Source organism: Pelodiscus sinensis, chromosome 1 (assembly GCF_052426305.1).
Source record: "Pelodiscus sinensis isolate ZL-2025 chromosome 1, ASM5242630v1, whole genome shotgun sequence".
In the NCBI taxonomy this organism is placed as follows: domain Eukaryota; kingdom Metazoa; phylum Chordata; order Testudines; family Trionychidae; genus Pelodiscus; species Pelodiscus sinensis.
Window position 1 is genome coordinate 254125309 of NC_143052.1, and position 24902 is coordinate 254150210.

Sequence of the window (24902 nt, forward strand, 5' to 3'; positions counted from 1 at the left end):
GGAGGTTGACGTGTGGTGTCCAAAACAGTCTCTCTTGAAATGCAGTCTATAATTAAAAAAAAAAATAGACATGGATTAAGATTACATGTGCCTTTTCAGAAAGATGCAATTGTAAAGTACTAGTTGTACTGTGAAGGTACTTTGGCTGTTACGTGCAGCCAGTTGCCCACTACCTGGCATATTTGCCAGTTGACTTGAAAAAATGGTACAATATATATTTAAATGAGCTCCCTTATGATGAAAGTAAACTAAGTTTGTCATTGTTTGTCGCACACTATTTTATTCTCACTTGCTCTAGTTTTGGGACTGATGAATAGGAACCCAGAAATCCCATAAAATGGAGGAGACACTCAGAAGTCGTGTCAGTACTCCGCTATACACAGTCATGTATAGATATTCTTGGTTTTCCATAATCCACGGGAAAACCACTTCTTTGGCAGTTGGGAGGTTAGGAATTTGCTATGATTGTGATTCTTAACATAGCTAACCTGTGGCTTCCTCAGTATAATTCTGAACTTTAACCTACATATAAAAATAATTTTTGTTTGTGTAAAGCACCTTTGTTAAAGTGATAGAAGAATGAAAAATACTATATTAGAGCAATAGAGTATAAATAATTTTTGTCAAACTTTATGTAAAGTATCAAATTATGCAAAGCCTCTTTCTTTGGCATACGTACTGTGCGGCTCAGCGCTGATGTAGAGTGGAGATCCCCGCTATCTGTAGAGGCAGGGAGTTGAGGAGTGGGGGATACCACTCCAGGGCTGAAGTGCAAATGTTATGGAGATCTCTGGAATAATGTACAAATTCTGTGGCTTCCATGCTAAAATCATAGTCTCAATTAAGAGGGCTAGCGGACCATAACTGGCCACATTATGACAGTTTACCAAATTTGCTTTAAGCATTACACAGTAAACCTAAAAGTTCAATTTAATGGGGGAAAAACATGGAAACTAAGTTCCTTACAACAAAAAAGTAGAATTATAAAGTTTAAGACCTCTTTCATTGTATTATAATGTTTAAATAATAAATATAAAACTATTTTTCATATTTTTGGCAGAGTACCCGAGATTCAGAAATCAAATTCAAAAGTGAAAGAGTTAAACTTTTTGTCTTGGATCCAGATGCACAGGTTTGACATTTTAAAATAAAATATTAAATGTTTTTATGTTGTACCTTGTAAAATGAGAATGCGTGTTACTTTTTGGTTTTGTTTTTTTAAAGAAACTTGACTTTTCGGGTATTGAACCGGAAGTGAAGCCATTTGAAGAAAAATTTGGAAAAAAGATTCTAGTGAAGTGTAATGATTTATCTTTCAATCTGCAAAGCTGTGTAGCTGAAAATGAAGAAGGACCAACAACAAATGTAAATTCTTTATGTAAATATTTTCTCTTTATGTATCAGTTATGTAGTTATCTCAATATTGGCATTAGTTGGCAATGTACTGCAGACCAAATCTTCAATACTGTTAGAAGTTAAATGTGCTATTTTTTTTTTTTTTGGCTGCTGATTAAGCCATTAAGATGTAAAAGAAAGCACAAATCCTTTGTAAAGTCTTTGTAGCTGCCTCTTTTTTGCTGTTAATTTAAGTGTTTTATTTCTTCACTGTATTTTACATCATGGACTTAATGGTCAAGGAATACTGGCTCACTTTTGTAACTGAAGTATATCAGTACAATAGTCATACAGATTGAACCTCTCTTAACCAGGACTCTGGTCCGGCAATATCCCTGGTGCAGTAGGACCACAGAAGTGCCAGGACCAGAGAGTCCTGGTGGAGGGCTGGTTGCTGGGGTTTGTTTACACAGCAAAGTTATTTTGGAGTAATGGCTGTTATTCCAAAATAACTATGCGAGCGTCTCCACAGCAATTCTGTTATTTTGAAATAACGGATGGCTTATTCCGGCTTCTGTAAACCTCATTCTAAGAAGAATTGCGCCTAATTCAAAATAGCTATTTCAAAATAAGGCATGTATAGATGCTCCACTGCTGCTGTTTTGAAATAGACACTCACCAGGGCTATTCTAAGTTACTCCTCCTGAGGCTCTAAATCAAGGTAGCACGTCGACATTAGGGAAGCCTGCTTCGGACTAATTTTGAAGCTTCCCTGTAATGTAATGTGCTATTTTGAAATAAACTATTTCAGAATAACTGTTCCAGGATATCTTATTCCAAAATAACTGTACAGTATTAGACGTAGCCTGGGAGTCCTGCAGAGGGGCTAGAGTCCAGTAGAAGCAGGGCTGCCCTCTGGCAGTGAAACCGGGAGCCCAGCAGTATGGCTGCCACCTGGTGCCAACACAGCAGAGTGGGAGGGAGGCAGTGGGGTTGGAGCATAACAGTGAAACTGCCTGGTGAGTCCAGGAGGCAGTGGGCCACCCAGCAGCACACCCAGGAGCCTAGCAGCCCTACTACCACCCAGTGGCACAGCTGACCGACAGGACTAGAAGGCAGCACTGCTGCCCCACAGAGCTGGAAGTCTGATTATGGGGTTGCCAGGAACCCAGGAGTGGGGCCATCAAACAGCACAGCCAAGAGCCCAGCAGCCCTGCTACTGCCTGGCATACCTGCCCAGTGAGGCTGGGAGATAGCAGGCTGCCAAGCGAGGCTGAAGCCCAAGCAGGGTTGTTGCCCTGTGGAGCAGCTAGACCCCAGCAGGGGCCGGGAGACCTGTGTGTGGAGAGCCTGGCGGCAGGGGGAAGCTGATGGGAGGCTGACAGCGAGGCCTTGGCTGGGGGACCTGTGACGGGGGCAAGCAATAAATGACCTTCCCTAGGCGGGCAAATTCCCTCATCCAGGACTGGTTAGGTCCCAAGGGTGTCAGACCAGGGAAGTCTAACCTGTATTTCTTTGCATTTGCATGTCAGTAAAAATTTGCAGATAACTTTTTTTCATACTTCTTAATGTCTAGGTAGAACCTTTTTTTGTCACGTTGTCATTGTTTGATATTAAAAACAATCGGAAGATTTCAGCAGATTTCCATGTTGATTTGAACCACGTCTCAGTGAGGCATATGATACCTAATGTGACAGAGCAACTGACAAATGCCAGTGATGATTGCTTACACAGGGTTCAGGATTTTCTTCATGAATCTATGTTGCAATATCCTAAACAGGTAAGAAGAAACAGTTTAACGTTCTGATTCAGAGCAATGGTAGTGGGTTATCTGACTCATTTCAAACAGTTTTTCTATTGGGTATGGATTGGAAAAAAGAAATTTTAAATGTGTAATGTGTATGTGTATGTATTTTTTTAAGGTAATATTCTCAGTCACGTGTCCACATCCTGATATATTTCTTGTGGCAAGAATAGAAAAAGTACTACAGGGAAGCATTACTCATTGTGCTGAGCCATATATGAAAAGTTCAGATTCTTCTAAGGTACTGTATCTTTCAGATTGTATTAGTAAAATGCTTAGGCAAAATTACTCTAATTGTGATGTTATGCCTAAAAAAGTTGAACACTCTTTGGATGCCCAAAACTTGTAGATGAATTTTTCATGGTAGTTTCTTATTTAGCTGATACCCATTGGCTTTTATTCAAGTATCATGGATAAAATTTTTCATATTGCTTTTAAAAATTGAGATTAATTTGCATGCTATCAACATTTGTATATAGTGCTTTTTGTAGTCTTTTCTATATACGTTAAAGTGATTTTAAAAAATAATAGTTGTGTGTCTTCAAAAATAAGGTGGTGTGTGTGGGGTGGTTTTTTTGTTTGTTTTTTTGTTTGTTTTTTTGCACTTGGGATATATACCACAGGCCAGACTTTCAAAAGTATAAGCAGAACTCCAGAGCTTCATAAATGTGTTTTTTTACATACATGTGAACACATCTGTTCCCTTATGTTTAACTTTTTATACATGTAGTTCTTTGCTGCAGTTTGACCTATTTACATTTTTTTTAAAAAAACCAACAAATAGATTAGTAGCACCTTAAAGATTAACAAAACATGTAGATGGTATCATGAGCTTTCATGGGCACAACCCACATGCCCACAAAAGCTCATACCACCATCTACATGTTCTGTTAGTCTGTAATAGGAAGAACTAAAAAAACCAAACAGACTAGTAGCGCCTTAAAGACTAACTCGGCTACCCCTCTGTTACATTTTGTTGTTGTTCCATTTTAGGGTCACTATATTGGCTTAAATCCTCTGTATATTTACTTGTTAAACGTTTTTGTCCTGTTAGATTCAGTCATGCAGCCAAATAGTATTCATTCATATATTTCACAGAATGACAGAATACTAGAACTGGAAGGGACCTCAAGAGGTCATCGAGTCCAGTCCCCTGCTCTCATGGCAGAACCAAGTGCCATCTAGACCATCCCTGATAGATGTCCATCTAACCTGCTCTTAAATGTCTCCAGAGATGGAGATTCCACAACTTTGCTAGGCAATTTATTCCAGTGCTTAACCACCTTCACAATTAGGAAGTTTTTCCTAATGTCCAACCTAAACCTCCCTTACTGCAGTTTAAGCCCATTTCTTCTTGTCCTATCATCAGAGGCCAAGCAGAACAGTTTTTCTCCCTCCTCCTTGTGATACCCTTTTGGATACTTGAAAACCGCAATCCCCTCTGTCTCCTTCTAGGCAAACTAAACAAGCCCAATTCTTTCAGCCTTCCCTCATAGCTCATGTTTTCTAGACCTTTAATCATTTTTGTTGCTCTTCTCTGGACTTTCTCCAATTTCTCCACATCTTTCTTGAAATGTGGTGCCCAGAACTGGCCACAATACTCCAAATGAGGCCTAATCTGTGCAAAGTAGAGTGGAAGAATGACTTCTCGTGTCTCGCTCACAGCACTCCTGTTAATGCAACCCAAAATCATGTTTGTTTTTTGCAACAGTGTCACATTGTTGACTCATATTTAGCTTCTGATCCCCTATGATCCCTAGATTCCTGTCTGCAGTACTCCTTCCTAGTCAGTCACTTCCCATTTTGTATGTGTGAAACTGATATATTTATGTTTTGAAATGCACCATTTAAGAATCAATTTTTGTTGTTAATTTAGTTACTTCAGTTTACTGACAAATATGTCTCACCCTCCTCTAACTTGATTTCTTAGCCCCTCTCAGATTTCAAGGTCCACCCTATCTCACCCATGACATCTGGCACACATGCTGAAGAATGTCTCTTGCAGAAACCCCATGACTAGGTTGACTACTTCTATTACATTCCATCATTTCTCTCATCTTTTGGTTCCCCTTTATTAGAGCTGACCGGGCAGGGACTAATTAGGTGCACTTGCACAAGCACCAGCTTACACCAAGGAACTTGCAGATCAAGGTGGAGTACTTGTCCTTTGGTAAAGAAAAGCTCTTCTCCAAGATTAATCAAGTCCTTCATGGTATGAAGGACTCCAGGGCCACTCTGTGCACACTGGGAAGATATATACCCCCTCTTCCAGGAGTAAGAAATACCAGCCCTACCTGTGGTCTTGTCCCCAACAGTACACTCACCAGCAACCTAGATCTTATTGTGCTATGAGGAACAGCAACAGACCAAGTACACACAGAGAAAATAGCCAGGATCACGACCCATCCCAATCACTGGGAAACAAACTTCAATTTTGAAGGCTTGGTCGAGGGTTTAGGTGACCACTTCTTCCTACTACTGCCTACCTGCCCATTTGGATACCATCTCCAGGGACTACTCCCTGCTTGGCAACAGCTCATACTGGAGACGTGAATGATTAACCGGTTAATGAGTAAGCCTCACCAAGGGTGAAGCTTACTGGTTTCAGTTAACAAGCACAGCTGGAGCAACCCTTGGGGCCCGCCACAGGCACAGGGAGCTCTAGCCCTGCTGGAGTAGCCCCCATCCACGGTAGACCCAGCCTGGCACACCATGGGCCGAGGAAGGGGCTCTATACCAGCTGCCATAGCCCTTGTCCACTGCAGAGCTGGTCCAGTGCGTGGCAGGCAGGGGGGCACTCTAACTCGGCCACGGCAGATGGGGGCTGCTCTAGCCCAGTGAGGCTGGAGCGGTCCTCCCACTTGCCCCTGTTTATTTAGTTAACTAGTTAAATGTTGTTTAACCAGTAAGCTGATTAAACAGAACTATACATTCCTAGATCATCCAAGACTGCTAAATGCTAAAAATTGAGCAGTCTGGCTACCCCTTTATTTCATGCTCCTTTTTGCTTTCCTCCTACCCCATACCTCTTCAGGTATTCTTCTCACAAATGCCTGTTTCAAACAGAGGTAAATCACCTTTTTCAGCTAGGTGCTGTGGAACCTTTTCCACTTGGTGCGTCTACACTGCAGTGTTTTTCCGGAAAAACAATACTTGCGTACACACTGCTATTGCGTTCTTTCAATAGAAAGTCAAAAGAACGGAGGCTTTTTTTTGATGGCGGTAAACCACTTTCTACGAGGAAAAAAGCTTTTTTGGAAGAAGGCAACTGTGGACGCTGAAGAGCGAGTTTTTTCAAAAGAAGAGGCCTCCAGGAAATAACAGATGCCCTGGTGCCACTCCATCCAAACTAATCAGAACTCTATAGTTCCTGTGTCCTGGCAGCTCTTAAAACTGCAGGCACCCTGGACAAACCTTGTGACAGGAAGCTGGGCTCAGAGCTGCACCTCATTGAGCTTCTCTGACTGCCACAGACTTTTGGACCCATGGCTCAGCCACAAGCCCCCCGAGACCCTTCCTGGCCCTCACAGGGAGTACCACCAGAGCTCCCAGGATCCAGCCGGGACACCAAAAGGTGTGCACCTTCCTGGTCCGAGGCAGCGATCCTATCCCTCCTTGAGCTGTGGTGGGGAGGAAGAGATGACACTGCAGGATCTCCTCTCCTGGAGGTGAAATGTTGATATCTATGGCCGGATGGTTGAGGCTCTGGTCGAGAGGAGACCCCCCCCCCCCACATCACTCCCCCTCCACCGGGACATTAGAACAGGTGCAGAACAAAGTTAGAGCTCTGCCAGGGTCAGGGAGCACAGCTTTCCTCCAGGGCAGAACTGCACTACTGCCCCTTCTACCAGGAGCTCCACTAAATCCGGGGGCAGGGGGAAGGGGGCGATGATGAAGCCCTTTCCCCACCCGTGGTGGTGGATGCAGAGCTACAGATGCCCATTGTCGCCTGCCTGGAGCTCCCTGCTGAAGAGGAGGAGGACGATGATCAGCTGTTGGAGGATTAGGAGGACATGGCCAGCATGGTCACCCTAATCCTGGAGCCAGAACCCCAGGCCTGGGATGTCTCGTAGTCATCCTCTGAGGGCGGGGAAGAACCATCAGGTGAGTGCTCTCAGTTTTACACACACACCCAGAAGGGGGAGGTGGGCGCAGAGGGTTTGGAGTGCGATTGTCACTCAGCCTGGACATCAAGCTGCAGTCCGTGCACATGGAACCCTGTGCAGCACCAGTCTGCGCCATGCGGCCTCAGGAGGCAGCCCTGGAGCATCCCCAGGCTTCTACTCAAAGGCTTAAGGGAGGCCCCACACACATCTGATCCCTGGGGGTACATCCTTCCACCACTAGCCACTGCTGGAAGCAGATTGGGCACAAAGACGCACGCATGATTGCACATAGACTGAGGAGTGCTCCACACAGTACACGGGCATGCCTGCCCACACGAGGCACCACCTGCTCCCATGGACAGCACTGCCAGGTGCAGGTGTGTGTGTCGGGGCCCCATAGGAGACCAGGCTGCTCCAGACCCCTCTCCCACCTATGGGATCCCACTGGCTGGACAGTTCCCTTGCCTACTTTTCTGTGGGATGGGAGGAGGGGGAGAGTGTGAAGCATGGTCCCCATGGCACCTCTGGGCCTATGTGAGGCAGGGCCCGCTGTGCAGGCTATACATGGCCTTGCTCCTAAGGCCTCCCCATCCTCTGGCCTGAGGACTGTTGGTCGCAGCTCACAGAGGAGGGGACAGTCTCTGGGATATTGTCTGCATGGATGACTGACCGCCACTTCCTCTTTATTCTCCACAGCTGGACCAGTGTCGCTGAGGAGTTATCCATGCCATCAGAGGTAGCTGCCCAACCCCGGGGGAGCTGCAAGTGCAGGAGGGTCCGGTAGGACGTTGAGACAGCATGTGAGCAAACCCCGGCCCAGAAGGTCTGGGGATGATGCCGAGTGGCAGAACTGCATGTGGGACCAGCTTGTGCAGAAGAGCGAAAACGTGTCCTCATCTGGGAAATTATGGCACACCCAGCTCCTGTCCCTGCTCCCCCGCTATGCCCATGCCTCCTCCACCAGGCCTCCCTGCTATGCCCCCTGTCTCCCAAGCTATGCCTGTGCCCCCTGCCACCCTGCCGTATCTGACCCCGCTCCAGCCCCCCTACTCATCCCCCCTGTTGTCCTAGGCCCCAACCATCCCGAAGTTCGCCAAGGTCCACTACCATGTGCCACTTCCAGCCCTGAGCCATCCAGGTTCTCAGCCCCCTTCCTTCCCCCATCCAGGTTCTCAGCCCCCTTCTACTTCGTCCCTCCAGGTTCTTAGCCCCTCTCCTCCCCAGTTATTTTTATTATAAAAAAAAAATACAAAGTTTTTCTGGTTCAACTCAAAACAGGTGTGTTTATTCAGAGTACAGGGAAGGGAGGGGTTGTAGGTAGGCCCTGGGGAGAGTTACTTGGGTCCTTGAGAGAAACTCTCCTTCAGGGCTTCCCAGATGTGCACTCCTAACTGATGGATCTGGTGGATGGCAGCTGTCCGCGGCTCCTCAAAGGCCCTTCCTTCGCAGCTGACCTCTGCCCCCTTACCCTGGTAAGAAGGCCTCCTCTTTCCTCTCCATGATGTTGTGGAGAACACAACACGCCGACACCACCTCAGGGATGATGTTGAGACAGGTCAGGGGGCACCTGAACCGCGCCTTCAGGCATTCAAAGGCGCATTCCACGTGGATTCAGGCCTGGTTGAGGTGTGGGCATTGAATTAGTTCCTGCTGGGGTCCAGGTGGCTGGTGTTTGGGCTTCATGAGCCAAGGCATTAATAAGTAGGCTGCCTCCCCGACGATGCACTGTGGCATCTACATGTCCCCCACATGAAAGTCATGCTGGGCAAAGAATGTGCCAGTCTTCAGCTTCTGGTAAAGGCTGGAGTTTCTGAAAATGTAGGCTTCATGTGCTCTGCCCAACCACCCGACGAAAATGTCCGTGAACTGTCCACTATTGTCGACCAGGGCCTGCAGCACCATTAAGAAATAGCCCTTGTGGTTGATGTATTGGACGGCTCAATGGTGTGGTGCATGGAATGGGATGTGGATTCCATCAATCGCTCTCCCGCAGTTGGGGAACCCCAGAGTGGCAAATTCCGCGACGATTGGGTCCAGGTATCCCAGGCGGATGACCCTGTGCAGCAGGATGGAGTTGATTGCTCTCCCAACCTTCAGAAGGAGACAAATAAACACACAAAACAGATTCAGAGGGAGTGCCTGAGCCCTTGGGAGGTGCCTGCCACCCTCTATGAGGCTGTTCCGTCAGCAGGGCTGTGCGAGGGCAGGACGGTACAACCCCCTGGTGATGGGCTCCCCTCCACCTCTGAACCCCCATCCTTTGTTTCTCTAGGGTCCCCCTTTCCAGGACTTGGCCCCTCTGCCCCCCGACCGTAGGGACTGCAGCCTGAGAGTGCCTTACCTCGATGATGAGGGCCCCGATGGTGGACTTTCCCATGCAGAACTGGTTGCCCACTGACCAGTAATTGTCTGGAGTGGCAAGCTCCCATATGGCCATAGTGACCCGCTTCTCCAGGGGGATGGCGGGCCATGAGTGGGTGTCCTGTCAACAGAGGACAGGGCGAGCCTGGCACATAGCTCCATGAAGGTGGCCTTGCACATGCGGAAGTTTTGGAGGCACTGCTGGTTGTCCCACTGCTCGATGACCAGCTGGTCCCAACAGTCAGAACTAGTGTCCAGCCTCCCGAACTCTCTTTCCACTGTGGGTGAGGTTGCAAGGGCCCTGCTCCTGCACATAGGGAGAGGGTCTAAATGATGGGGTCCAGGTGTCCAGCTCATGCAGGGCCATGAAGGCAGCTTGCACAATCTGCTGCAGAAACTGCAGCATGACTGTGTGGGGCCATCACATGCCTGGAGGCAGCTCCAGCTTCGTGGCAAGAAGTATGCTGTGGCGTCCAAAAGATGGGCAACCAGAGAATTGCTAAAGCTTTGCTGTCCCTCAGAGGTAGGCAAGCATGCAGCAGAAGCAGAGAAACGGCTGTCCAGGGGAGTCCCTTTAAGCACGTGTCTCAGCTAGCCGTAGGCAACAGCACTTGGAAGCAACTGCTGACCCAATGGCCTGCATGAATTGGTTCTGGGTGTACTTATGTACGAGATAGCACCCACATTGACTGGACGCTATCTTTCGAAAAAGCAGATCGTTTTTTCATTGCACTTTTTCTGTGTAGATGCTCTTTTTTTTAAATAAATGTTTCCAGAAGATCTCTTCCAGAAAAGCTTCTGAAAGAAGCATGCAGTCTGGATGTAGCCTAACACAGAGAGAAAGGGTTTTACTCCTATTATTTCCTGATCCAAAAGGAAAATGGAGGATAGCGGCTCATCCTAGACTGGCAATGACTCAACAAGTTCATACACTGTCAAAAGATTCTTGGTGGTCACTTTGGGCACAATAATACATGTGCTGCAACAAGGAGACTGGCTCTCAGCCTTCAGGATGCATACTTCTGCAGTTCAATACATCCAGCACGCAGAGTCCTTCAATTTAAGGTGGACCATGAGCACTGCCAATACAGAGTGCTCCTGTTAGTGCTCTCCACAGCTATGAGAGTGTTTTCCAAGACCCTTGCGGTGGCTGTTGCCAACTCCACAAATGAGGGATCATAGCCTTTTCATACATTGACGATTGCTTTATCAAAGGCTTGTCTTATGAAGAGACCCAATTGGTCACACAAGCTACCATTTCTCTCTTCCACTCTATAGGACTCCAAATAAATGCCCAAAATTCCACTCTCATTCCAGCTTAATACATAGAATTCATTCTTACCTAGACTTGAGAGCTTCCCTCCCAAACTCCAGATTACTCACCATCTCATTCCTTATGTTGAGCGTTTCCTTCTGGCACATGATAGAAACCAGAGTATGTGTACAACTTATAGGTCACATGGCAGCCACCACCTATGTGATGCTCCCTGCCAGACTGTTTCCAGAAAGGAAGAACTATTCGATGTGTAAGTAAGAGGTAGAAGAAAAGTGCTATCCCCAACATCTCATCTCCAATCTGAAGTGAACTACAGGCCCACTTTTACTCTGCCTTCCTCGTTCAGACTTTTAACTACATCTCTGTAGTATGTACTGTAGACAACACTATTAAAGATACTTCAGAGATGCAGTCAGTACAAAGGTTGGAAAGAGAAAGAAAAGGTAAATTGGGCATGAAGGGATAGCGTTTTCTTACAGATTGAAGATTGGCTTAAAAAAAGCAGTCCATTAGGTGATCCTTTTCATGTGTACAATCACAGAGAATGGTATGTCCTATAAATATCTTAAGGAACTATTAGAGAGCTTACATGTGTTCAATTTTTTTATCACTTCTCATGAATTTAGTAGTACTGATAAAATTAAAATATTGTAAGAACTGTTTTCTATTTGATCTGGACATACACTTATTTTTTATTCACCTTCACCTTTTCAACTTACTGTATTTTAGGAATTTTAAACTTCATATATATTATCATTTGCAGGTTGCACAAAAAGTATTGAAGAATGCTAAGCAGGCATGTCAGAGACTAGGACAATATAGAATGCCATTTGCCTGGGCAGCTAGGTAAGGGGAGCAATTCTTACTCACTCACTACATTTTTCTGGTGATTATTTAACAGTGTTTCCTACAAAATAGTGTAATTTTCATTTATCAAAAATTCAATTTCCTATTTGTGGAATCTGTTCTTCCTTGGCTATTTTAATGTGACCCTTTCTGAACTCTCTCCATTTTATCCCAATAATAAATTTTTGGCAAATGAGACTTAAATTTCTGGTTTTTGGTAGGACAGGCATTGTAGATGATTATAACATATGACCAAACAAATAATTAAGTTTACCAGCAGTTTTTTACAATCAAGATTTTTTCCTTGCTTTTGCTGAAAAGTAAATTGTCCTTACTCTGTATATTAAAATATTAGCTGGGAATATGGTGAAATTAATCTGGGTATAATTTTAAGAATATTTAATGGTTCGCATAAAATATGGTAGTTTAAATAGTTTCTTTACCTTATCTTCTTGTTGCCAAATTTTAAGGAGAGAATTTGACTTTTAGGACATTGTTTAAAGATGCATCGGGAACCCTGGACAAAAATGCAAGGTTTTCTGCTCTCTTCAGACAAGACAGTAATAAACTCTCAAATGAAGATATGCTTAAATTGCTAGCAGATTTCAGGAAGTGAGTATATAATTTCTTAATTTTAAAAAATGTTAAATATCTTTAGCCATTAATACAAATTAAAGCAAATGTTCCTTTCTTGTGATGTATTTAAATTTTAATTTTTTATTCACAAAATGTGGAACCAACTTTGCATATAATTTCTTAGCTATGTTGAGCTATCTATTCTCTATACAAACGTGCAGTTCTTGAAGTACTATCCCTTTTGAGTGCTTGATTTCAAGTATGCAATGCATCTTGTTCACCTTCATTGCAGTTTTTAGGTAGCAGTGCCCATTCAGCCCATGCAAGCATTGTATTCCACCTTGTGCTCTGCAGTGCAGCATGTGGTGTTGCATAAGCAAACCACCCTTAGTTTCTTCTAAATCTCCTTGGTGTGAGACAGAGCCTGAAGAGTGTCTGAAGTTGAACTTACCTCAGTTGTAGGTTTGGTATTTTTGTTCATTTACAGTTCTCACTTCATATTTATTTTTGCTTACAAATACTTGAACTATAAAACTGTGTTTAAAAAAAAAAACAACAACAAACTAAAGTTGTTTTGCTTCAGAGGACAGCCGAGTTAGTCTGTACAGGATAAACTTAAAAAACAACAAATAGTCCGGTAGCACTTTAAAGACTAACAAAACATGTAGCTGGTATCATGAGCTTTCGTGGGCACAGCACTCTTCGTCAGATAATCATCTGAAGATGTGAGCTGTGCTCATGATACCATCTACGTCAGTCATGTCAAACATATGGCCTGCGGGCCGCATGCGGCCCAATCCAATTTTTTGTGGCCCGCAACTGGGACTACGTATGATCTCCATTCTCATAGGAGACATCACAGATCAGTTTCCCCATTATGTCTGGCACCACACCATATATCTCCACACTATGCCCAACTGAGGCACTTGTCTTTGTCTCCTCCCCCTTCTTCAGGGGGTTCACTGAGATCACCTCGCTCTCTGATGCTGTCATTGCATGCAGCCTACCATGAGGATTGCAGGAGTGTTTTCTTCTCCAGGCACTTCTCCCCCACACGGTCATATTATGGACACTGCACACGGAGACATCCCTACAACCACCCACACCATTGGATGACAGGGTACCACCATCGCCAACCTACATATCCCAGACACTGGTTGCCATGTTGCTATGGGTCTTCCTTCAGATACAGACCAGCAGTTTCTGATATGCCTACTCAGACAGCCCATCTCACCAACCCTTGCAGCTCATCCCCTCCTCAACAATCCATGCCCGAAGAGGGGCAAGTATCTGAACCTAAAGAGCAGCAACTTGATGCTTTCTCCACAGACCTGTCCTCTTCGTCCCCTGATGTGGCATTGATTCCTGGGGACATGTCACCCATTGGCAGCCTGAAGCAGTTTTAGGACTTATTCAAAAGAGTGGCTACTAGCCAGGAGGACCAGTTAACTGAGGTACAGGAGAAACAACATTGTTTCCTCAAAAACCTCCAACTCTCCCAACTTTCTAAAATTGCACTGCCCATCGATGAGGCTATTATGGAGGCTGCTGGTGAAATTTGTCAGACCCCCAGCTTCTATCCCACCGACTAACAAGCATGCAGACAAAAAAGTACTTGGTCCTTGCCAAAGGTATGGATTTCTTATTTTCTCACCCCCATCCTAATTCCCTGGTGATGAATGCTGTTCAAAGGGAGGTCCAAATTACCTCAGTATAAGAACGCTATGGTGGTCAAAGAGAGCAAGCGGCTGGACCTTTTTGGCAGGAAGGTGTAATCTTCCTCAACCCTTCTGCTCAGGATTGCCAGTTACGCAACCCTCTTGACGAATCACGACTTTGACAACTACATCAGACTTGTTGCCCTCATAGAGCACTTCTGACACTAAAAGGCCGATCCTGAAGTTGATTGTTCAAGAGGACTATGCCACCATATGAAAGGCACTACAGATGGCACTCGATGTTGCTGACACAGCAGCATGCTCCACAGCAACCTCGATAGTGCTGCAAAGGGCCTTTTGGCTGCAATCTGCTGGGGTTCTGAGGGAGCTACATAACGAAGTTGAGGACCTTCCGTTTGACAAAAATTATTTGCAGAAAAGCCATATGAGGTTCTTCACTCAAGTAGGACTTGAGAACTACCCTAAGTACGTTGGGTATGTACATGCCCCTATATCACCGAAAACGGTATATACCATACCAGAGGCACCATGACTCTTCATACTCTGATACCAGCAATGGGGGTTCGATCAATCAAGAATGAGACAACAGCATCAAAGGAGATGACCTCAAAACAGTCGTAAACCCAGCCAACACACAAGTAAGCAGGAGGTTTGACCTATTGATTGGCAGGCATGAAACACCTCCCTGCTACACATCTGTGCAACAGGGTTCCTTTCATGATCGTTAGGTCACTATTTTAGCCGATTGCTTGGTACTCAAGATTGTGGCATTGGGTTACACCATTCCGTTTACAACGCTACCTCCAACCTCCCCATCCTTCATTAGGGACCCCTCTCACGAATACCTGTTGGAACAGGAGGTTCACTGGCTGTTCCATCGAAGCAATAGAGAGGATGGGTTCAGAGCCAAAGGCTTTTACTTTCTCACACAGAAAAGAACAGGGGACTGGAGGCCCATTCTTGACCTCTGCAAGTTCAACCGATATCTTCTTAAACAGCTGTTCAATATGGTTCCTCTGGCATCAATAATCCCAGAGCTATACAAAGGAGATGGGTTCCCAGCCCTCAACCTGTAAGATGCCTACTTCCACATCACCATCTGTCCCGCTCATAGGTAGTTCCTTCAGTTCATAGTGGGATCAGAACACTTAGGTTTCACGTCCTACTCTTTGGCCTTTCGTCCACATTCAGGGTGTTGTCAAAGACACTCACGGTAGTAGCAGCATACCTATGTTGAGTAGGGATAATCATTTTTTCCTTACTTCAAAGACTGTCTAATAAAGGGTCCATCATCTGCGGAAATGTGCTGCATGATACTCACAGCAAGACAGACATTAAAATCACTCAGTTATCATCAGTGACCAAAAATCTACTCTGCAGCCGACACAGGTCCTAGACTTTATAGGTGCCCAAATGGACTCAGTCATGACATGGGCATACCTACCTGTTCCAAGCAATCAAAAACCTTGACATGGCTGTCGCTCTGAGCCCCATAGTACCAGTATTGCCTGCCTTCAGCTCATGGGGCATATGGTGGCCACAACATACGTAATGTACCATATGTTCAGCATTTGCTGTGATCAGCGTATAGCCCCTGAAAACACTATATACAAAAGCAATTCTCTCTTCAACCCAATATGATAACTTCCCTCAAGTAGCAGTCTGAGCCACACAACCTTTTAATGGGAGTCCTATTCCATCAGGACTATCCATTCATCCATATTACCACAGCTGCCTCCCTCATGGGATGAGGGGCCCACGTAGATGGTATGGCAGCTTAGGGGCAATGGACAGCAAGAGACTACCTTCTGTATAAACCCCTTGGAGCTCAGAGTGATTTCAACGCATGCAAACACTTCAGTGTGCTCATTCTCAGTACCACCATCAGACTACTTACTGACAACATATCGATGTATTACATAAATCAACAGGGGGGCCTGTGCACCGACGCAGTACATCTATGGAACTGGTAGGTATGCCCACAACAAAGTCACCCTGCTTGCATCCTGCCTACCTGGGATCAACAATGCCACTGCAGACTCTTTAAGCAGACACTTTGCACCAGATCACAAGTGGACGCTGGATCATCAAGTGCTTCAACCTATCTTCCTTCAGCGGAGCTCTCCTCTAATGGACCTTTCTGCCTCCTACGAGAATGCCAAGTGCCAGCATTATTACTTCAGGGCTGGAATCGGACCTGGATCCCTGAGAAATACTTTTCTCCTCAACTGGAGGGGCCCCCTCATATGCACATTCTCTCAACTCTTTTCATCCACAGGATCCTTGAAGATAAACAGGAATGGGGTGATAGTGATACTCATAGCCCCCTCCTGGGCACGACAAATGTGGCTTCTCTATCTCTTTCGAGTGTGTCTCCAGCCACCCTATCCCCTCCCCAAATGCTGCAATCTGTTGACTCAGAACCACGGAACCTTGCTACGCTCTCAGCCCCAGGTTCTGCACCTGACAGCCTGGCTCCTCATTGGTTCTATGAATCCAATATGCTCTGCTCAAGTCAAGTTAAAGAAGTCTTAACGCACAGCAGGAAGCACACCGTGCGTTCCACTTACTTGCAAAAATGGCATAGATCCGTGTGTCTGGTGCTCTAATAAATGTTTCGATCCACACATAGCTCCCTTATACGAAATTCTAGAATATATCCTTCTCCTGAAGTAGTTGGGCTTAGCCCTTGCTTCTCTGTAAGTTCACTTCACAGCAATCACCATCTTCTGCCACTTGATAGAGAGCTTTTCAGTTCTGGCGCACACTACCAAGAAGAGATTCATGAAAGGTTTATCTAACCTTAATCCACTGCACAGGGGACTGCCGCTGGCGTGGACCCTTGACATGATTCTGAACACTCTCTTTCCCAACCCCTATTTGAACCATTAGCTACCTCTCCCCACTTAATGACAATCGAGGTGGTTTTTCTGCTTGCCATCACTTCCGCCCACAGACTCAGCGAGCTGGAGGTCCTCATGGCAGTACCGCCGTATGCTACCTTTAATAAAGACTGTTATATTATGACCTTACCCTTCCTTCATACCCAAAGTATATTCCAACTTCCATATAAACAAACCAGTTGTCCTTCCATCTTTTTACCCTAAGCCACACGCATCCTGGCAGGAGGCTACTCTTCATTCCCTCGACGTGTGCAGAGCACTTGCCTTTTACATAGACAGAACTCAACCTTTCCACAAGTCACAATGATTGCTCGTTTCCATAGCAGACCACTCCAAGGGTGAACCAATCTCATCCCAACACATTTCTAGACTTATAGTATTGTGAGTCAAGTGCTAATGCCATCCGAAACAAGCCACTTCCCAAGGCTCGTTCCACAAGAGCCGTAGCAACATCCTCAGCTTTCTTCCCAGAGAGGAACCCCTCGGACATCTGCTGTGTGGCCACATGGTCCTTAAATGATACTTTCAGGAAACATTACACTATTTCTCAGCATTTAACTAACAATACATCAGTAGCCTCACCGTACTATCCACAGCTATTAAGCCATGACTCCAAGATCCACCTTCCTTCTGTTCTTGAGTACTGCTACAAATCACCAACAATGGAGCACCTACGGGGACGTCACTCGAAGAAGTAGAGGAGGAAGTTACTCACCTTGTGCAATAACGACAGTTGTTTGAGATGTGTCTTCCTGTGGGTGCTCCACTACCTGATCTCCTCCCCACTTTGGAGTCTCTGGTCTTTTATCATGTCTTTCAGGTACTTGGGAGCTGGACCATGTGCATGAGCAAAAGGGTGCAAACTGCATGAGGCGCCTGATGCACATGTGCAGTCCAGCTGGCTACTGCTAGGAAATACTCTGATATGCGGCACTGGGACAACCCACCTCCAACAGTAGAGCACCCATGGGGGGACACATCTGAAACTGTCATTACTGCACAAGATGAATACCTTCTTCTGTTCACTCCTTCTGGGGCATCTGGCATTGGCCACTGTTGGAAGACATGATACTGGGCTTAATGGACTTTTGGTCTGACCCAGTATAGCCATTCTTATGTTCATATGGAATGTTGCTCTTCTAAGACTTCTGAAAGCCTCCCTAATTCCTGTCAGATTTTGAATCACACTTCAGATTCTTAAACCTTGGGTCAAGTGCTATTGCTATTTTTAGGCATGTCACATTGGTACCTTCTTTGCATTTTGTCAGATTTGCTATAAAAGTGTTCTTAAAAGTAACATGTTCTGGAGTTATCACCCAGCACTGCTATCACATGACACATATGCTAGAAGGCAATTAAACAGAACAGAAGATAAACAATTCTCCTCCAAGTTGTTTAGTCATAAATGTTAACTCCTTTTTTTGATGAGCACAATCAATATGCAAGTATGTCCTCTGGAATGATGGCCAAAGCATGAAGAGGCACACAAGTGTCTCTTCTTGATATCTTGATATAGTGCCCAATGTTATATAGTTAGTATAGTTTAGTGCATAGGTAGGTAGGTTCTTCATACATCATTTTTTTGTGTGGTTCCATCGCTCATTTTGAATACCCACACTGGTGCCTGAGATAAGCAGTGCTTGCCAGGTGTCAAGCATGACGACTCGTGGCAAGCTATACCTAATAGTGACCTCACTCCAGCTGCCTTAAGTGCTTGGGGAAGCTCATGTGAGCAGTAGGTGTGGGATTTGTAAGGGCTTTAGCCCTGTTTGAAAAAGATGTGGTAGCCAGGTTATCATATCTGCTAATGGAATTGACACTACAGTCTCCATCTGATCCTCCTTCTTTGGTCCAGATACAGAGCACCTTGGTGTTGGTCATGGCGCACCTCAGGTGCTGCTGGCACAGAGAGGCAGATTGATTTTATTAGTAGTGGAAGAGAGGCATCAGAAATCAGACTCAGGACTGGAGTCGTCAAAGAGGGTAAGCTCTTATAAAGATTTGGGAGGGCATTCAGAGATGAAGCACTTCCCAGTGCACACCTCTAAATAAGAGTTGATTGACCCTAGCATCCAATGAAAGCCTGTTGAGATTGGCTTCTGAAGCACTTCTGTCAGCATTTCCTCACACAGTGGTACCACTGAGTGTTATCTATTCCTAAGATGTTTCAAGTGGCAAAAAAGTTGTTGCTACCATCATCAGTGGTGGTTCTTTGAGGACTGTTCCAGTGAGTGCTCCTATTTCAGGTGTTGGTGCATCTCAGCACCAATGACGGTAGATTTTTGGTAGCAGAGACAGGTTGGGAAGTGTCTGTGCAGTAGCTGTCTTGCAGTACATTACGTGTGTCCAGCTAGTGCTCGCATGGCTCAAACCCCTCAGTTCCTTCTTAGCCATCCTTCACTGCAGATGGAGTGCCAACAGCAGTATGAGAAAAGAACCTAGAAACTATTCAAAGTTAAGTTTTAGTTCAAGTAATTCCTCATGTCCATTCTGCATAGGTATGTGTGCTCGCCACATGCTCTAGTGCCAAGAGATATTCCCTTGACAGTACCTGTAAGGGAGGGAGAGCGGCATGCACAGGCCACACTCTTGAGGGCACCTCTAGCTCGCTCCACTCTGTTCCTTTTTGCTGGACAGCTCTGACAGAGAAAAGATGTCAGGATATTGATGGAAACAGGTAACTGTCGTCTTCGAGTGATGGCTCATATGCTGCAAGCAGTATGTCCAGAGGTGGGAGGAGTTCACTGGCATGCAGCCTGCACCACAGCCCTGCCAACCACAGCATCCTCCCAGGCTTGGTATAGCAAGGCATAATACTATGTTGCAGCCTTACAAATATCCAGAACAGGGACATTAATGAAGGAGGCTTATGTTCTAATCAAATGAGCTTTGAGCAGCTAATTGCCCATTAGCTGATGGCATGTTGGAAAGCAAGAGGTTATCCCATTAGAGATTCTTTGCATGAATATCAGGTCATGGAGCTGACATTCCTCAGTAGACAGATGAGGCTTCAGGCAAAAGACCGGGAGGAAAATATTCTGGCTGATATGAAAATCAGAGACCACCTTAGGCAGGAAAGCAGAGTGGGGATGCAGCTGCACCTTGTCTTTAAAGAAGGCCATGTAAGGGGCTCTGACATCAAGGCCCTCAATTCGAGACCCTCCTTGCTAACATAATGGCTATGAAGATAGCTACTTTCCAGGACAGACCATCGACTCGAAGGGTATCCTGGTTAGCCTGGAGAGGGCCAAGTTATTGTGCCATAGAGGGGTGGAGGAGGCAGGCGGGGGGGGGGGGGGGCTGCACATGCAGGAAGAGCCTTTCAAGGTCCCAGAAGAATCTCACCATCATAGTGTAGGAGAACATTGGCTGGCCCTGGATTGGAATATGAAAAGTCGAAGTCACGGCCAGTTGTACTTGGATTGATAAGAGAGCCAGCCTCTTCTCCTTAAAGTAGAGAAGATAGTCTAGAATAGCCTGGATGATCGCTCCAGTAGGAGCAAGACCACGCTGTTGAGTCTATAGCATGAAATGGGTCATTTAGCCATATAAGTCTGACTATGGCTTCCTACCTGGACTTGCTGCTTCGCATCTGAGCATGAGTGCTTTTCCATTGCCAGCCATGGAGCAGCCACACTGCAAAGTGAAGCAATGACAGGTCTGGGTGGAGAAGGTGGCCGTGGTCCTGAGAGAGCAGGTCCAGTTGCAGTGGCGGAGGCCATAGGGGGAGGGGATGGACAGCAAAGCTCAGTAATGTGGCATACCAATGCTCGCCAGGCCACATCAGTGCAATGAGAATGAAATCGGTTCTGTCCTGTTTTACTTGCTCCAGGACCTTGGGGATGAGAGAGATCAGGGAAAATGCATGTAACAGGACACTTAACCACTAGATGCTGGAAGGCATCTTCCAGGGACTCTTTGCCCTACGTGTGGAACAGAAGCTGCAACACTTTGTGGTGAAGAGATTCACCTGGGGCAGCACCTTGTGCATGAAGGGACCACTTGAACTCTAGTCAGCTAATGAGCGAGGAGGTTGCCCACGCGTGGAAGGTGATGGGCATCCAAGTGAATGCCATTTAGGAAGCAAAAGGCTGATTGCCTGCTAGCAGAACATGTTGGACCAGATCCCTCCCTGATGGTTGACCTAGAACATTGGCTGCATTCTCTCTGAATACCTGAACAAGTCTTCCCTCCAACTGAGGGAAGACACCTCGTACTCCATGTAAACCACCCCTAATTCTTTGATGTTTATGTGGAGAATCCTTTACCCAGAATCCATGACAAAGTACTGCCAATAAACAATCTTCTGATGGAGCTGAAAAACAGTATTGTAAACACCAGCCACCATATCCCCAATATGCAAGAGAGCCAATAGAAAATATTATGTGCCCAATAAATGCATGGACTTCTTATTCTCACACCTGCAACTGAATTCCTTGGTAGTCAGAGCAGTGAATCATTGTGGGAAACAACCCCAGTTTAAAATCTCACCATCTGACAGACTCTAAGAGACTGGATTTATTTGGTCATAAAATCTGTTAATTAGTTATGCTGCAGCCCCATATGGCTAATTATACTGCTGTACTGGCAAAATGTGACCACAATAATTACCAGAAACTCAACAAATCTCTATTGGACATGCCAAAGAACGAGAGAACAATTCCAATCTATCCTGATGGAAGAAAAACTTGTAGTGTGGACAGTGTTACAAGCCACCCTTGATGTCACAGATACCACCGCTTGTGTGACAACTTTGGCCAGAATCTTGCAGAGGGTCCTTCTGGTTACATGCTTTGGGAATTCCAGGGGAACTCCAGACTAAAGTCGAGGACCTCCCATTTGACACAGAGAAATTATTCTCCACTAAGATGAATGATGTCCAACATGCAGTTAAGGACTCCCATGTGACACTCAAAACCTTGGGCATCTGTACCCCTTCCCCAGCAGATGTAGGACGTGCCAACTATATTACCGTAACCAGGGTACCACAACACAGCACCCACGGTCACCTTTTGACAACTTGAGACCTTGATACCAATCACAGACCAGCTCAGTCCCAAGTTCAGTCCACAGCATCACAAGCACCATCCACCAAAACTCAGTTTTGAAACTAGTTGATGGTATAACGACCTCCCCCAACATCCAACACAACTTTCACAAAGTACCCAGACTTTTGGTCATCAGTTACAGCCATCCTACCTAGCATAGGTATCCATCACCATGGCTATATCTGAAAACAGGCCCAGCACAGCTGGCAACGGAGTTGGAGCACCACATTGAATCCAATATGGGGGCACACGGTGAGTCCCGATGCCCAAGGTGCCATCTTCAGACAAGCAAGGGGAAGATGTCCCTTCTGCAATGCAGTCATCTTTGTTGTCTCCAGACAAAGCATCAGGCCATGCTCAAAAATGTGGCTGATAACCTGAACTTGGAAATCAAGCATCTAGCAGAGGAGTGATGATCCCTTTAATGTCATGCCCTTTTCCACCCCCGCTCAGGTCATGTTTCCCATCCATTTTTGGGGATCCTAAAAATTGATTTGTCTTTGTTACAGACCCCCCCCCCTTTTTCTTCCATTCTGCCTATAGTCAAGATGGTGGAAAAGAAGTTCTATGCCTCTGCAAAGGATTTGAATACCTTACTACCCGCTCTCCAGCGGGGTCCCTAGTTGTAACCACTTTCAACAAAAGAGACATGGAAAAATAAAGACATCAAGAGGCTGGACTTGTTGGCTAGGAACATTTATTTGATAGCCTGCACTTTCAGGTGCCTAACCTCAGGCTCTGCTAGGCAAGTACAGCATCCACCTGGACAACTTGATCAGCAAGTTCAAGGATGGTCTATAGGACTGAGGCCAAGAGTTCGCCACCTTAGTGGAAGAGGGCAAAGGGGTGATGAGAAGTGCCCTTCAAATAGTCTGGGATACTAAGGGTTTCAGTGGTCAGGGTAGTTACCTTGGCAGTAGTCATTAGGTATAGCTCTTGGTTGCAGTCATAGGCACTGTCCCAGAAGTTGCAGACTGCTCTTTAGGACCTTTTATTTGTGGGAACAGGGCTCTTCTCGGTGCTGACTAGCACACAGTACCACAACCTTAAAGACTCCCATGTCACTCTCCATTTCTTGAGTCTACACACCCCTCAACAGGCTAGAAAGCCGTTCTGTCCTGTCTCCTTGGCCTTTGTTGAGATCCTGGGTCGTTGCCAAGTTCAGCTCCTACAGGACAGAGAAGAGTGACAAAGTGTTTGTGGCATCACCTTTAATTTTATAGTTCCTCTGTCCAGCCTGGTTCTTCCGGAGGCCAGAATCAGTCATTTTGAGGATGTGCCCTAGGATGGTACCCCAATCACTTCCTAGTATTTACTCTGTGTATGCGCGTGCGCACTCACACACACTCACTCATTCCTCAATTGCCGAGGCCCTTTCTGGTCAGCCTGGTCACAGCTGACCTCAGACCATTGGGTGCTCAACATAGTACCTTGGGGTTACACCCCGCAGTTCTTGATCTATCTTCCCTCCAACTCATTGTACCTATCTTTCATCAAGGACTCTTCTCACAAGCAACTACTTGTTCATGAGGTTAAAAAGCTGTGCCTGGGAGTATGAAGGATGTTTCTACAGACACAAAAAGGAAAGGGTTCGACTCCCACTATTTCCTAATTTCAAAAGCAATTAGGGGAGCCTCAGACTCATTCTGGACCTCTGCTGCCTCAAGTCTCTGAAGAAGCTGAAATTTCACATGGTTTCTCTGACCTCCATTATTCTTTTCCTGGGTACTGGAGACTGGTACGCCACTTGACTTAAATTATGTATATTTCCATTTTTCTGGTGCACTGTTTTGTATTGGGCCACTGTCCTTTTCAGTTCATGGTACTACCCTTTTGTCTTTTATTGTACTTAATATTGTTTACAAAATGCATATTACCAATGACTGCTTACCTGAAGTGCTGATGTATGCAAATGTATCCATACCTCAATTACTGGTTAATATAGGGCTGATTCCGGGATCAGGTACAGCACCATCTCAACTTGGTTTCTTCCATCTGTCACAATGTGGGGCTATTAATAAATGAGAAGGAGTCAACCTTAGTTCCAACACAGTGTATAGTGTTAATCATGCTACAGCCTTCCTCCCCAAGATCTTGTTGCAGGCAATGGCAGGCCTGATGTCCTGATTACAACACCACCCTCTTACCACCACTCATTTTGCCCACATGGCAGCCTATACTTATGTGCGCCACCTCAGGCCTCTGCAGGTGTGGCTGGCATTGAGCTAGGTCCTTAACAAAGTACGAACCATGTGGTCAAGATGTCAGACTCCCTCCTGTCATCACTTGGTTGCAAAATCCTGTCAGTGTTGAAGGGATTTGTTTGCTCTCACCCCACCGTTACCATCCCCCTGTTGGTCACACTCATCTCCAGTGCTTTGGACCAGGGTAGTAGGGAAAGACAGTCTCAGCACACAAGGTCATTGATTTCTTCTTGATCATTCTCTAAACATCCTCAGGGAACTCAGAGTGGTCTGCTTATCCTGCCACACTTTCCTACTACTCCTAAAAAGCAGGGTGAGCCAGATCCTGATAGATATAGCATGTTCTATACCAACAAGCAAGGTGGAGCCACATCGTCTGCCCTTTGTCGAGAAGCTCTCTAGCCATGGGAATTCTGTGTACAACATGAAATCCATCTCATAGCCTCACACCTCCACAGGGCCAGGAATGTCTTGTCAGGTAACCTCAGCAGGATATGATTGGTCTTTCCATTGAGAGGTTGTCAGTATCATCTTCCTGAGGTGGAGTACTTCCTAGGTGGACCTGTTTACACTCAGAATAGGAAATGCCACATTTTTACTCCTTTCAGGGGTTCCACAGAGTCTCCTTGTTCGATGCTTTCCTCCTCCTGTGGTCAGGGGTTTTAATGTATTCCTTCTTTCCCTTTCCATTGATCAACAAAATCCTCATGAAGATCAATCAGGCCAGGATGAAGGCAATCCTGATAGTGCCAGCTGGGTCGCGC

At 45.7% G+C, this 24902-nt stretch overlaps 1 protein-coding gene across 10 annotated transcripts in view; it reads left to right on the forward strand.

Moving 5' to 3' along the window:
• Nucleotides 1-24902, forward strand: part of DOCK9 (dedicator of cytokinesis 9) — a 307165-nt gene that overhangs the window by 153822 nt on the left and 128441 nt on the right. For all 10 annotated transcript variants that reach the window (XM_075918762.2, XM_075918765.2, XM_075918764.2 and 7 more), the window contains exons 10-15: nt 1061-1132; nt 1225-1365; nt 2912-3115; nt 3258-3380; nt 11646-11728; nt 12218-12340. In XM_075918762.2, coding sequence (XP_075774877.2) covers nt 1061-1132; nt 1225-1365; nt 2912-3115; nt 3258-3380; nt 11646-11728; nt 12218-12340 — 746 coding nt within the window. The remainder of the gene's footprint in view (nt 1-1060; nt 1133-1224; nt 1366-2911; nt 3116-3257; nt 3381-11645; nt 11729-12217; nt 12341-24902) is intronic.